The sequence below is a fragment of the Paralichthys olivaceus genome, chromosome 14 (genome assembly GCF_024713975.1).
Source record: "Paralichthys olivaceus isolate ysfri-2021 chromosome 14, ASM2471397v2, whole genome shotgun sequence".
Lineage (NCBI taxonomy): Eukaryota > Metazoa > Chordata > Actinopteri > Pleuronectiformes > Paralichthyidae > Paralichthys > Paralichthys olivaceus.
The window spans coordinates 10,150,295-10,164,511 of NC_091106.1; the positions used below are offsets into that span (position 1 = coordinate 10,150,295).

The window sequence follows — 14,217 nt, forward strand, 5'->3', positions numbered from 1 at the left end:
CTGGCAATGAGATTCTAAATTGTGGAGTGTGGAGTTTTTTTGATTCAAGAGAAAAAGCACACGTGAGCTCGTGGTAAAATGCAGAGGACGCTAATGCGCAGTGCAGATGAGAATTGAAAGAAGATCAAAACCCGGCACATCAGGATTCATTGTGAGTAGGAGATGGAGGGGAGGGGAGGGGGAGGGTGAAGTTGAGGGGCAACCCCCCTTTCTAGACGAGGGATTCCTTTACTGCAGTGATCAGCAGTCCCCCTCTCCTCCATCCCTCCATCCTCCCCTCCTGGCAAGTCTGCCTCTCCCCTCCTCCCTCCCACTTGCTTTCCCCTCACACTCACGGCTCTCTCTTTTCTTCTCCCTCCCTCTCTAGCCACCATCTCTCTCACACACATACGATAGTCACGTTTCAGTGGGGAGGGTATTGTCTGCTGCAGGGTACAGTATACGCAGCACATGGTTAGAAACGCAAGCGCACTCGTGACTCACACCCTCTTTACTCCAGCCTTCATTTATCTCTATCGCTCCCCTGCTGCTCCTCCATTTATCCTCGCATTCTTCCTCCTCCTCCTCCTCCAGCTCGTCTGTCCATCTTCCACCAGCCATCCTCAATGCCCCCTTTTCCTTCCTTTTTCTGGCTCCCTCTCTCTCTCTCTTAGCTGTATGACATTGATTCCAAGGTTGCTGTGTTATTGACTGCTGCTTTGCTGTTAAATATTTCAGGCAGCGTTTCAGTGGCTGTGTGCCGAGGGAGGGATGGGGAAGGTGGTGGTGGTGGGGGGGGGTCTCAGTTCCTCTGCAACTACCGCTGACAAACAGGCTGGCGAACAGACGGATGGACACACACACACACACACACACACACACACACACACACACACACACACACACACACACACACACACACACACACACACACACTCTAGCAGCGTATTTGCATGTGTTTGGGACGGTGTCCTGTGCCTCGGTGTGTTGTGCGTATCTCGATGAAATCTTTCCTCCTGGCTTCAAGCAGCTGAAGTTAATGAATGAACAAAGCTTTGTTGGACCGCTCTCTGCAAACTGTGCAGTTATCCCAGACCAGCCGAAACTCCTATCTCAGCATGTCATCTGATCGACTGTTTCAGCTCTTCTTGGTGCCACGGGACTGTAATTAGTATTCTCATTCTGGACACACACACACACACACACACACACACACACACACACAGACACACACAGACACACACACAAGCACTCACACAGTGGAGTTACTGTCAAGTTCAGTCATGTTTGGCCTGGTGATGTTTAAATGAGACTTTTACAGTCCTGATGTGTAGACACATTCACACTCCCCTGTGATCCTTATGGTTCACAGCAGAAGTCACTGTATCAGTCCTGCATCACTCGCATGTTTAGAGAACTGATATTTACGAGTGTGTGCAATTTGGTACAGATCCAAATAAAGACCTGGACCCGCTTAATATGTGGTTTTATTGGGCGTCTGTTTGGCCTTGTGGAGGTACAGTATGTACTCTGATTTCTCTTTGGGGGCTTACAACATGCAACAGAGAAGATCTGATTGACGGTCACATTCTCTGATTGACAGCCGGGACATTTAATCAGCAGTGGTTGATTGGCAGCAGTGTTTGTCAGGTTGACGCTGGGATTACAGTGAGTCCCACTGCTGTGCCCCCACTGTCCTCTCACAAAAAAAAAACACTTTCCGATTGAGTCTTGAGTCTGTTTTAATGACGTGTGACTGTGGCAGTAAAGTTCAGACAGCTTTCACTTCACCATAAATCAGACTAAACTTCTCTAAATTTGAACTTTATACAAACTGTTATCCGTGACACACAAAACTAACCATAAAGGTTTTTATCCTGAAACATGAAACACGAATCACAAATTCCCAAAGTCTTCACTTGTGTCTCTGGGCTGTTTCATGAATCACACAGTGGAAAAAATAGTACACTTGAGCTTCTTCTGTTGCTAACCAGGATATCAGTCCTCCTGAGAAGTGAAAATCTTGTCTTAGTATTCACAACACTGACTTTATTGCTGGCAGCCTCGCCTTGATCTCGTTTCTCTGAAGTTTTCGACCGTCCGGCATGTAAACGCTTTGATTGGTAGAATGGTATCCACGGTGTTTGTGCCTAGCTCAGTGATGTGGAATTGAAAAATGCATCTAGTTGCAGTGATAGTGTGTGTGTATACATAAATACACATATACACCTTCTATATTTTTGGTCTATAATTGTCGGTGCAGTCATAAAAAGTGAAGCCGCGAGACTCATGAATGTCTGCTGCTGTGATTCATGTCTGTAAGGGTCAGAGAGAGTGTGCATATTGTTAATCTGATAATACAGCAGTTGTACGCTGGGTGAGTGCATCACACTGAGGCCTGCTGCATGCTGGGTAAAATGCAGTGAGGTCTGTTGATAGTGAGAAAGCAGTCCAGTGTATTTCATCAGAAACCGCAGGGTTAACTGATTGTGTGTGTGTGTGATTCAGTGGTGACACTGCACTCTTAGGAGAAAGTAATGTGTTTGTATTGTGTCACAATACGACAGTGTTGCATAGCTGTGGGCAGCGCTTATTAAATATTAGGACCAGTCTGCAGAGAAACAGAGACATATTTTGTTTGTGCATGTACGCACAAATAAAACTTTTATCGAAAAAGTTATGTTTTTGCTGGCGCACTTTCTTCATATTTAATTTCCGATGTCTGGTCCTCACCCTGTGTTTTCTCTCCACAAGTGTGAGGAGCTCTAACATAAAAAAAGGCTCCATCGTAGCTGAGCGGAAAATAAGAAGGAAAATAAGAAGAGCTCTGTAATTCAAAACATACGCAAAGCAAATGAGCACTTTACTGAAGAGGAAAAAAAACGGGAGGGTTTCCCCAAGCTCTGCTGCTCCGTTGGTCTTCTTCCCCTCCTCCTCCTCCTCCTGCTAGTCTAGAGTGAGGAAGAACAAGTGGAGACTTCATGCTTAACCACACTGTTGTTACTCAAGCTGCATTTGGCTGCCTCCTTCTCGTGTCTCCCACTGTGCTGTCTTCATCCTGGTTTCTGTTTTTGGATGCTGGTGTATTTAGATATGATAGGCTGTGTGTGAGAGAGTGTGTGTGTGTGGTCGTTTCTGCATGGGCCTATCTGATAATCTGTGTTTCTTGGGTGTGGCTGCAATCTGCATTTGTGGAAAATGGAACAGAGTGAGCCATTTTGTAACATGATCAATGGTCAGCCACACATGAACATGAGTGAGGTAAATAGATAAGGCTGGTGTCACATGACTAGCAGAACAGAACTGTTAGATAAGAGGGAGCTCTGTACAAGTGGATTTACCACGTTTCTCTTCCTGTCTGCAGGTTTGGAGGGGCGGCTCCTCATGGCATGGCCAGAGACTGTTGTGTTCCTCCGCTGCTCCAGAAGGTAAGTCCAGAAGAGCCGTATCCCTTTTCAAATCAAACCCCCAAATCCAGGCCAGGCCACCATCCAAGAAAAATAATATTTGTACCAGAAAGTAATTCTTCATTGATCAGACAGAAGAGGCCTTTTGAGTTACAGCCAGTAGTCATTAATATGAAATCTGTCTCGGGGTAGCAGCTGCTCGTCTGCGTGAGAGGCAGGAGACGGGGGGGGGGGTGAGAGTAAAAGGGAGGTAGGAGAGGATTGGAAGGAGAAGGCCGCAGCATTACGGTACAAGCTGATTTGATTTTAAAGCATTAATAGCTGGGGCATTGGAGCGGAGATTGGCACAGGATCCTCACACCTTCAGTGATGTGCCTGTGATGCTCAGATAAAGCAGGACAAAGGGAGCAGGTGCAGGAGGAGAACAGCACAGGCACTCGGGGCAATGTTTCAAATTGTCACTGTAATGAATGAAGAAGTCGGTGCGCAATGAAATGTCTGCGCCTCTTTGTCTCTGAACATGATCCAGAAACTCCTGCTTGAGCCGCCCGCGCTACACGATGATCCGTCACTTCTTGGTGTGAGCCCAAGTGGAGATCTGCTGATTCACTGCAGTGGTCCTGAGCAGGAGGGAGAGGTTGCTGCTTGGATCCCGCTCCTATGTGGGCTCGCAAGCGTAGATGCATGGCCCTGTCATTAGGGGCCACTCAGTATGATACTTGTATAAGCTGTGAAGGATCATTGGAACCTGTTTGGTTACAGACCAGAAGAGCTGGATTGCACACCATTGTTACCATGCTAGGAAAAAATGCCACTGAGCAAAACACTGGCTCGGCTGTGTGGTTTTACAAAGTGACAATCCTTATGGTGGTGCTTAAAAACCTGCAAGGACAAATAAAAGTTCTAAATCACCACAGACGTCAAAATTCATGACGAGAATGTTTTCTGTTTGCCCTCTGAGTCCTTCCTTTTCTTTTTTTTTCTTTATTCGCTGTTATGAAAAACCTTTCAAGCAATGAATGGATTGTTATATGTAGCTCAAGGTCTGTTTGATCGTAAGTCCCACCACACAAGCATTATTTAGAGTTTTTTTAGTCTTTCTGTGGGAATAAGGAATATCAATAGTTGGCTCAACGAATCAAAATAGCTGCTCTGTGATGAGAAGGTTAGCAATGTTATGCTGTATTGATTCTCAGGGTCTGAAAGGCCCACATGGGCTTATTTTGATGCCTTCAGCAAAACAAATCAGAGTTTATATTACAAAAACCTCCTGAATTAGAAACAGTCTTAACCTACCTTGTTATAGATTATATATATGTATATATATATGTGGTGTTTACAACAGTGACACATCAGTTTCAGGAGAGTATGCTGACAAAGAATTTACACATAGTCTGGTTATTCTGTCGCTGAACTCCTCCAACAGGTGGAGCTGCCGTTGTACTGCCCCCTGCTGGGTCTCAAACCACCCTCCTTGAAAGCTTTTCTGCAGAAAAGTCAACTTGAACTTAGCATAACAAAATCTCCTCACAGCACGATGGTTCTGGGTTCAAACCTTTCTGTGTAGAGTTAGCATGCCCTCCCTATGCTGGTGTGTTTTCTCCAGCTTCCTCCCACAGTTTTGCCCGTAGGTGTGAATGTGAGCATGACTGATTGTTTGCCTCTTGATGTCAGTCCTCTGATGGAAAGCCGATGAATTCAGGGTGTGACCCCGCCTCTCACCCGATGATAGCTGTGATTGGCTGCAGCCCACCCCTTCAGGAGATTAGCACATTTGGAAGTGGAACTGTTGTAACGTTGTTATGGATGGTTTTTGGTTATTTGGCAGTTTCCAGAGTTCACCTTGGAAGTCATTCATGATTTTTCTGCACATATTCAAAATGTAATAATCCAGAAAAAACCAAGACAAACATACAGAGCAAAACAAACAATGAACTGCCGCTAATGCATTCATACTAAATACTACAAACACCCAGAGGGAGCAGCAGTACATGGAAACACAATTCCATGGTTCATTTGAGACCTCAGGGTGTCATTTTACATTTTCTTCTTTTGTGACATTGATTTTGACTCATGTTTTTTTTCCTGCCTCCGACCTTTCTCACAGAGGTGACGGTGGTGTATCAGAACGGACTGCCGGTGATCTCAGTCAGTTTGCCTTCCAGGCGAGAGCGCTGTCAGTTCACCCTCAAGCCTCTCAGTGACTGTGTGGGAGTTTTCCTGCAACAGCTCCAGGCAGAGGACAGAGGCATTGACCGGGTAGCCATCTACTCCATAGGTATGCACACAAACACACCCAGAGTATAATCATTTACCCAAGCAGGTCATACATATGCAGGCCCTTACAAGCTTTCAGGTGTTTTTACATATTGAGGCTATGAGGTGTTCCTGCAGCTGTGGCTTTTATCCAGATTCAGACATCAACGTATGCACCATGAGAGGATTTTTCAGCCCTCACTCTGCTCAGAGGGCTCGTTATACGGGAACAACTGGTACTTGAAATCTGGCTCTTAGTGTGTAAGTGCATCTGCTTTGACCTCTCTCGATAATCAGGCTCATTGCTGTCTGATTATCGAGAGGTTTAAGGGTGTTTGAAGTGGATGCCCATCAACACTCCATCTCTCTTACCGCCTCTTTTCCCATTTGTCCTCCCTCCTCATCCAGATGGAGCGAGGGTTGCCTCCTCCACGGGTATAGACATCCTGCTGCTGGATGATTTCAAACTCGTCATCAATGACACCACACACCTCGTGCGGCCACCAAGGAGAGGTGAGGACTGTCACAGAGACCTTTGCTTTTACACTCACAGTTTGGCTCACCACCAGTGAGACGGATTGAGGGTTTTTTATTGTTTTACATGTGGATTGTGGTAAAACCTGTTTTATTTATTCGCTTTTGTTCCTCAGAGCTGCTGCCCCACGAGGAGGCAGAAAGGCTGAATGACGTCAAGTTCCTGGTGCAGCAGCTCTACACCACCCTGCGCATCGAGGACCACCAACTTAGCAAAGAGCGCGAGCTGATTGGACGACTGGAGGACCTCAACTCTCAAATCCGCCCTTTAGAAAAGGTCTCCCCACTGGCATTTCTGTTGTTTAAGCAAAACTTTGACACGTAATTGAATAGAAACATGTGACCATATGAAAAAAAGAATATGCATACTTCCAATGAAAAGTTGATTAGAATTTTTAATGTCTTTTTACAATCTGCAAGTGTTTTACTTCATCATTATTATTATTGAGATTTCAGGTGTTGTTTCAATTTACAAATTACTGGCTTAAGACGTCCCGGCCAGTTGAGTCATGAGGCGAGATGCTTCAGGGGCTATCAAGTTGGGGAATCGGCAAAACAATTAATTTGTCTTCCCTGTTATGAGAAAATCGATGTCATGATAATTAAATTGTTATCTGTTAAAATGCTTTTTTTGTGCCAAAAAATGGTAAAGTAATTTCCTCAGTAAGGTCTGAATGTAAATGTCCTTTTTATGTCTGGCTGTCTGTCATGGTCCTGACTTGTGTAGGTGAGGGAGGAGTTGAGTAAGAAGGCAGAGCGGCGTACCACCTGGGTGCTGTGGGGAGGCATGGCTTACATGGCCACCCAGTTCGGGATCCTGGCCCGGCTCACTTGGTGGGAATACTCCTGGGATATCATGGAGCCCGTCACCTACTTTATCACTTATGGCACAGCCATGGCCATGTATGCCTACTTTGTGCTGACACGCCAGGTGAGACAACTCAACACTGTAAAATCATACATACTGCTCCTTATACTGCAGCTACATCTATGCTATTACGTTTTCAAGCAAGAACAATTTTGTCCACATGACAGTTTTGGCGCCTATTTAATCCATGTCAATATTGACACATCTGAAAATGCAAATCACTTGACCCCTTACACGTGGCGTGCGTTTAAGCAGATTACTCGAATAACAGCTTGTCTTCTATGCATGTAAGCAGTTGTGACATTGTTAAATGTAGAGTTTCAATGCACAACAACTGTTTGCAAGAATAACAGAATAAGCAACACATGTAATGTGTGTTCTACAATGTTAACCAACGCAATGCAGATTGTGTACTTCCAGAAAAGGATCACTTGATAGGAGCCTTATGAATCAGCGATGGCAACCGGCTGTGAGTGTCCATGTCAGACAGGCATTTTCAAACAAAAATCGGGCTGGCAGCCATTTCCAAACTTCTCCATTTTAGCAGCTTTAAAACTCTGGAGCAGTGTGGACAGCAGATGTATAATGCTGTTTCAAATGAAAACATAGTAGTATGGAGGTAGTCTGCATCTACTATTGCTGTTACAGCTAAGAAGATTAGTTGAATAAACTGATTTACAGAAAATAATCTTTATAATCCATTAACAGTTTAAATCAAGCAAAAGGACCAAACATTCTTTGGTTGCCGCTTCGTAAATCTGACGAAAGGAAACGTCTTTGGGTTATTAAATAAATAAAAAGTCAACTTAACCTTACACTTTTATGATATTAAATATTTACTAATAATTTTAGTTATCATTAGATTATTTTACGAAATAACTTTACTGTGAGTGGGCACACTTTTGTATTTGATGCTTTTTTTGTGCCAAATAATGTGTTTACTTGAGCAACATATGCAGCATCCAGAGAAAGAAGCATCACAGTAATGAAATCTGATGGTTACCGACTTTGCAACACCCTGCTCTAAACTATTTTATTTTTAGCTGTTTAAAAGGCCAGTCTGGTGACACGCTTGACCTCCAAATTCAATTCAGCATTTATGAATCACCGATTGATGTCACCATTGTGTGATTTGGCTCGAGGCTATTCGATCAACTTACGTCCTCTTATAAAGTGCTCCGTCTGTGTCTGTCTATAATCTGCAGGAGTATGTTTACCCCGACGCCAGAGACAGACAGTATCTGCTGTTCTTCCACAAGGGGGTGAAGAGGACACGCTTCGACATTGAAAAGTACAACAAGCTGAAGGAAGATATTGCTGAGGTACAGACGTTTGGCAAGAGCTTGATTCACAAATTTTCAGTGCAGTACTTAGATTTGTTACAGCCGCGCATGGACCTACTTTCATGCCATTTCACACACACACACACACACACACACACACAGACACACATTCTTCTCATATTTTTCCCTGTCTACCCTCTCCAGGTGGAGTTGGATCTGAAGCGTCTTCGGGATCCACTCCAGCTCCAGCTCCCGGTCCCTCAGCTCACCGCCAGTAAAAATTGATAGAACGAGTGACTCCCTCCTTTCTCAGCTCCTACAAGCCCCTCTCCCTCCTCCCTCCTACTGTCCAACACCCTTCTCCCTCTCCTTTCACCCTCAGCTATTTCTCAGTCTCCTCCCCCTCTCCTCTAACTCCCATCCCTCCCACACCCAATTATCCCATCCCTTTCTCGACTGTGGGAGTTAGTTTTTTCTCTCTTTTTGTTTTTCTTTATTTTTGATTTATCTTTTTACTTTCCTGACTGAAAACTCCAGTTGGAATCACAAGTAAAGGAAAAAATGCTAAATGACAAAGAAGGATGATGAGAATACCAGGAAGTGAGGTCTCGTACAGGCGAAGGTTGTCGAGGATAACGAAAAGGACGATGATGATTATAATGGAAAAAAACTGGCCAAATGCCTCAAGTCTCCAGAGGGACAGCCTGTAAGGAACTCCAGGGGGATATCGGGAATTATCACACCTCTAGACACTCCAGGACAGAGGACATGCAGAGGGGCATTGTTGAGTGTTTGTGTGCGTGTGTGGAGAGGAGGGCGGACTTTCAGGGTACACTGGGACAACGACCCTGGCCACGCTGCGGATCGACACAGCAGTACACTCCCCCTCTTCACTGAGCAGTCAAACTGTGAACACACACACACCTACTCATTGTCGGGGCAGGCTCCGGGGAGACTCTCTGTCCCACATGTTAAAGTTTACACAGACATCCTTACTGCAGTCGCACCATCAGGGAGACCTTCATCTCCCTGTAGCTGAACTGCTGCCTCTCTCTCCCTGGGCCGAGCCTCCTCCAGGTGACGGACAGCTGTCCTTCCACGTGTGACCTTTGTCAAGAGCTTGTCTACCCGGCAGGATGTAGGCGCAGCAACGCCTCGTTTCCTCTTCCTGTTGACGTCCTGTAGCGGGCCCGGTCTGCGCAAGTATGAGAAGTACTACCGACAACAACATCACTGTGTGTTCTTTTATTCCAAAAAAAATATTTTGGCACTTTTTATTTTGAAAGCCATAGTATATTTGTTATGAGAAGAATATAAATATATATATGTATACAATCAAATAAACAGATGACCAGAGGCTAGTTTCTTTCAGTGGGGGGAGGAGCTCTCTTAAGCACGTCATTTTATGTGAAAACTCGTTTGCATCTCCTGTCATGAAGGAACATCCTGCTACGTCGCGTACGAACACTGAAGAAGAACATTATAATGTATGCTATTTCATATCTTTTCGTGAGAAACACATCATATATTTCACAGCAACAGGCTCCTGTGCATGGCCACCAATAGGGGGCGAACAATATCAAAGCCAAATCAGGGTGAAAATGGCTTTGATTGGAACTGCAATCCCATCCCTGACCTCTGCACTATACTATAGACGGGAGGAAAATTAAAGAAAAAAACAACATTAAGTGTGTTAGTAAAGTGTATGGCCACTGTACGTACCAGAACACCTCTGCATTTATTATACTGGAGGGATGAATGCCATTATTTCAGAAGATATGTGTTTGTGTTTTGACAGTGGTGGTAGGGAGCGCTATATAATAGGCTGGGTGGAGATCTGGTGACTATGAAGGCCACTGCACATGATACACATCATTTAATAACGTACACATATGGATGGGGGCATCATTGTCCTTTTTCTCTACTCGTTATTAAGGCATTTCCTTTAATTTGTCACCCGTCTGTAGCTGCTAACATAAGGAGGTTAAGATGATGAGATCATTGCGTCAGACAAACCTACAGGCATGCTATGGTTTAATATGTCTGAAGAACTGAATGCCTTTAAAGAAAAGATAATTTTCAGTCTACAGGAGGAGCTGAATTCGCCTGCAGTTCAATATCTTCTTTTCAGAGAAAATAACAAAAGGATACATCTATAACAAGAAGCATCATCACATTGTTTCACAGAGAATTTTCGTCGTCATCCTAAAATAAAGCCAGAGCTTTCTCCTCCCACTGTTGCTGTAATGCCCCCCTGCTCCCTTGATGGCAAGGCAGGGTAGACTGCATGCTGTGGTATGCCCTCAGTAGAAATTTGTGAATGTGTAGGAGCATTATTGCAATTTTGTACTTAATTGGACACTTTTATTTGCCACATCTAGCTGAAGTCTCACCCCCCCTTAATCAGTTAAATCAAAGCATATATTTGTGTTGTCCATTTTTGGGGGGGTGGGGGGTTGTCACTGAAGAAACCCTTTGTCGGCTTCACTTAGTGTTCTGTTCAGGGTTAGGAGTGGTGGCCCTCTCTTCGCTCCCCATTTATGTCTCCAAAAAAAAAAAAAAAAAGGTGTCAAAGCCAGTTATGCAGCTGTAGATCACATCTGCAGAGGGGAAGCACAACAACATGATGCCCCCCCCCTGCACACAGACACAACATCGTGTGCATGCACGTGTGTGAGCAGTTGGCTGAATCCTGCTGAGGAGGTTCTAGTGTTTAACTCTGGATTTATTCTAGTAATAAAATGCATGGTTTTGGGTCAAATCAGAAGTTATGCCAAAGCAGGATTCGGTCCAGTCATTTACTGTGTGTGTGTGTTCACTCCAAGGGAAACTGTGCCTTTTGGATGATTAATGGTTTAAAGGTTCAGTGTGTAGAATTCAGTGAGATCTAGTGGTGAAGTTGCATGTTGCAGTTTAATTCCTATCACTTCACCCTCCCCTTCCAGACATGAAACAGAACCTGTGGCAGCCTTCAGTTGTCATAAAAACTTAAAAGGTGTTTGTTCGTCCAGTTAAGACGACTGTAAAAAACATGGCAGCCTCCATAAAGAGGACCTGCTCCCAATGTAAATATAATGTATTTCAATATAAAGGGCCCATTCTAGGGTAAAGAAAACAACATTTGTACAATTTAGATGGAACACACTAGTGAAAACAACTAGGATTATTTTATATTCAATTTCTGCCAATAGATACCTTTCACCTAAATCGTACACACTGGACCTTTAAATGGTGTAACCCATATAGCAACAACAGCAGCAGTGAGAAAGTGAATCTCTTATTTAGAAAACCACCATCATAAAAAGGGTTAAATCACAATGTTTGGAACCAGAAATCCATCTTGCTGTGTGCATGCGTGTGCGTGCACGTACATGTACATAGGATCCAGGTTGACAAATGGTGAGGGGCAAAGTTCAGATCCACACATTAATGAATACTTTGCCCTTAATCCCTGCCCATCCCACTTCATAGCCGTCATTAGCTCTAAATCCACACGCACACACACTAACTTACACACACAAAGCGACGACGGCGACAGTGTTTCCTTGGAGACGTACTGTGTCAGGTGAGAGAGTTGAGGCCTCTCTCTGGAGTCCAATCCTCCCCTCTGCTGTTTCCACACCACACTTCTCTCCATCACCACCACCACCTCCTCTTTTCTTTTCATTACGCCATCCACCGTTAATTTCCTTTGTTGTTCTCTTCACTTTTACTTTTTAAAAACAAAATATATCAAATATAGGGAAACTTTATTATAAAGAGGGTGTTGCATGAATGTATGTTTACAAGGGAAATTATGTAAAAATAAAAAAGATGATTTATCCAAAAAAGAACAAAAAAACAAGCTGCAAAGATAATTTAAGAACGTTGTTTGTAGAGATTCCTAGTTATAAAGGGCAGTGGACAGGGCTGCGTCTTTAGAAGCCGCCCTGCCAAATCTGAATTAATCCCAGCCAACCAACTGCTCCAACCTCATCCAACCCCAGTCCCATCTTCACCTTATTTACTCCTGTGAACCAACCATCAGCGCACGTTTAAACTCCCCAGTAAGATCATTGTCCGTCCTCGTGGAGGATGGATGGTGAAAGCTTTACATCCCCTTGACCTCCATTACTATCGTCCTGGATCTCAGTCCAAAGAAAAAGTGTCAGGTGCACTCTCATCTTATTGGGGAACACCTCCTCTCCTGTCATTTTCACTCACCCTCACCCTTGATTTTTCTTCTCCAAAAATCACATTATTACTCCAGGTTTTTAAATGTGTGTTATGTTTTGGATATCTTGTTTGTGTGCACTTACATTAAGACATGTTTGAAAATGCCTAAAGAGTGAAGCTGAATATAGGATTGAAATGATCTTGTACTCCATCCTGACCTCTTATTTTATTTTTGTTTCACTCAGCCTTCTTTTTTGTTTTTCTTCTGTTGACATATGATGCTGTAATGTTGGCAAAAAAGAAAAATGTAAAATCCTGTATCATTTATGAAATATGTATAAAAGAGAAATGTAATTCAATTATCAATAAAATCCTTATCCAGTTTTTGGAGACAGTGGTCCACTTGCAGTTTTCTGTTCTCTCTGTGATTAATGGATGTTATGCAGATACTGTATTTACAACATGCTTTTCAAGGTCTTGACCATCTCCTCCGTCTCTCCTTGGCCTCCAGCTCTCCTTGCACAGGACATCCTATGAGATAGACCTGTGGAGATTAACTGTGTGTACAATAGCCACACGAAGCAACAGGCTAAAAATCTGAAAGTTTAAAAATAGGTAGGAGGTTATGTTTTAGTCTGCGGCGGTTTGCATGACGCAAGGAAGAACCCAAAACTTGTTGGGGTGGATCAGAAAGTTGACCCAGTATTTTTGTGTGAATTTGGCAAGGAATGGAAAGGATGTTTATGAAACAAATGGGATATCTGTAGAGAGCTATGAAGAGATGAAGTTTTGTGCAGCTCTGGTTTATGCTCTTTTTAGATGGACAAAAAAGGTACAAACCCATTCAATTATGACTGAAACATTTCAGTCTGGGCTAAGGTGGTGGACCAACATATTAACATTATCATCTATACATCATCCCACTGGCATGGGGATTGAAAGAAAATCTGTCTTAACCTGACACTGCTGCACATTTCCCAGCAGTGAAATCACCTTAACTAAACACATTAACCTAAACATTCATCCTTCATCCATATATAGCACTTATCCTCTGCAGAGCAGAGCTGGAGCTAATCCCAGCTGACTTGTTAAATAAATAAAAGCACAAATCAAAACCCTGAAAACTACATCGAGCTGCATTTTAGAGCAAAGTTAAACAAAATTGAAAAGGAAGGGAGCTGTTAAAAACATAAATATATACAGCACGCTCTGCGTCACTTTACTACCACACATTGTGCTGACTGAATCTGCCTGCGCTGTGAAGGCTTGCAGCCATGAGGCCTAACTTATTTCCACGAGTAATCCCAAACAAAGAATGGTGTGTTCCACCTCATTTCTCCTAAAAGCCTTGTGGATTAATGCCTCCATTGATTTAATTACATATGAGAAATAAAAAGTGCAAACATCAGGTTAGTGTGGACAGTCTCTAAAGAAAGCTTCAGGCCTTTACATGGAAGTCAAGTAATGATCTAGATGAGAACATGTTCACTTCACTAGCACAGCATGTCCTCGCCGAGGGTCTCAGTCAAATCTGATAAATCCTGACTGTGCAGACCCCGCCGATCCTCGAAGTGAAGGACGCTCCAGCATGACACTAAACAGATTAATTAGATCGGTTTAATGCTTCTGGAGATTAGATCATTGCTCGTAGTTTCATGCCCGTTAAATCAGAAAGGATAAGAAAGACGAGATAGACATTTAAACGTATCACAAACCCCACACACACTTTTTCTCA

General features: G+C 43.6%; 1 protein-coding gene across 2 annotated transcripts in view; it reads left to right on the forward strand.

The window, feature by feature from the left end:
• The window catches only part of mcu (mitochondrial calcium uniporter), a 59,472-nt gene extending 46,600 nt beyond the window's left edge, over positions 1-12,872 (forward strand). Inside the window, exons 3-9 of one of the 2 annotated variants that reach the window (XM_069538285.1) lie at positions 3,344-3,407; positions 5,494-5,664; positions 6,051-6,155; positions 6,293-6,453; positions 6,904-7,107; positions 8,250-8,366; positions 8,532-12,872. In XM_069538285.1, the coding sequence (XP_069394386.1) occupies positions 3,344-3,407; positions 5,494-5,664; positions 6,051-6,155; positions 6,293-6,453; positions 6,904-7,107; positions 8,250-8,366; positions 8,532-8,612 (903 nt within the window). In that variant the 3' untranslated portion in view covers positions 8,613-12,872. The remainder of the gene's footprint in view (positions 1-3,343; positions 3,408-5,493; positions 5,665-6,050; positions 6,156-6,292; positions 6,454-6,903; positions 7,108-8,249; positions 8,367-8,531) is intronic. The other variant, XM_069538286.1, reaches the window with a different exon arrangement.
• Positions 12,873-14,217: the final 1,345 nt, after the last annotated feature.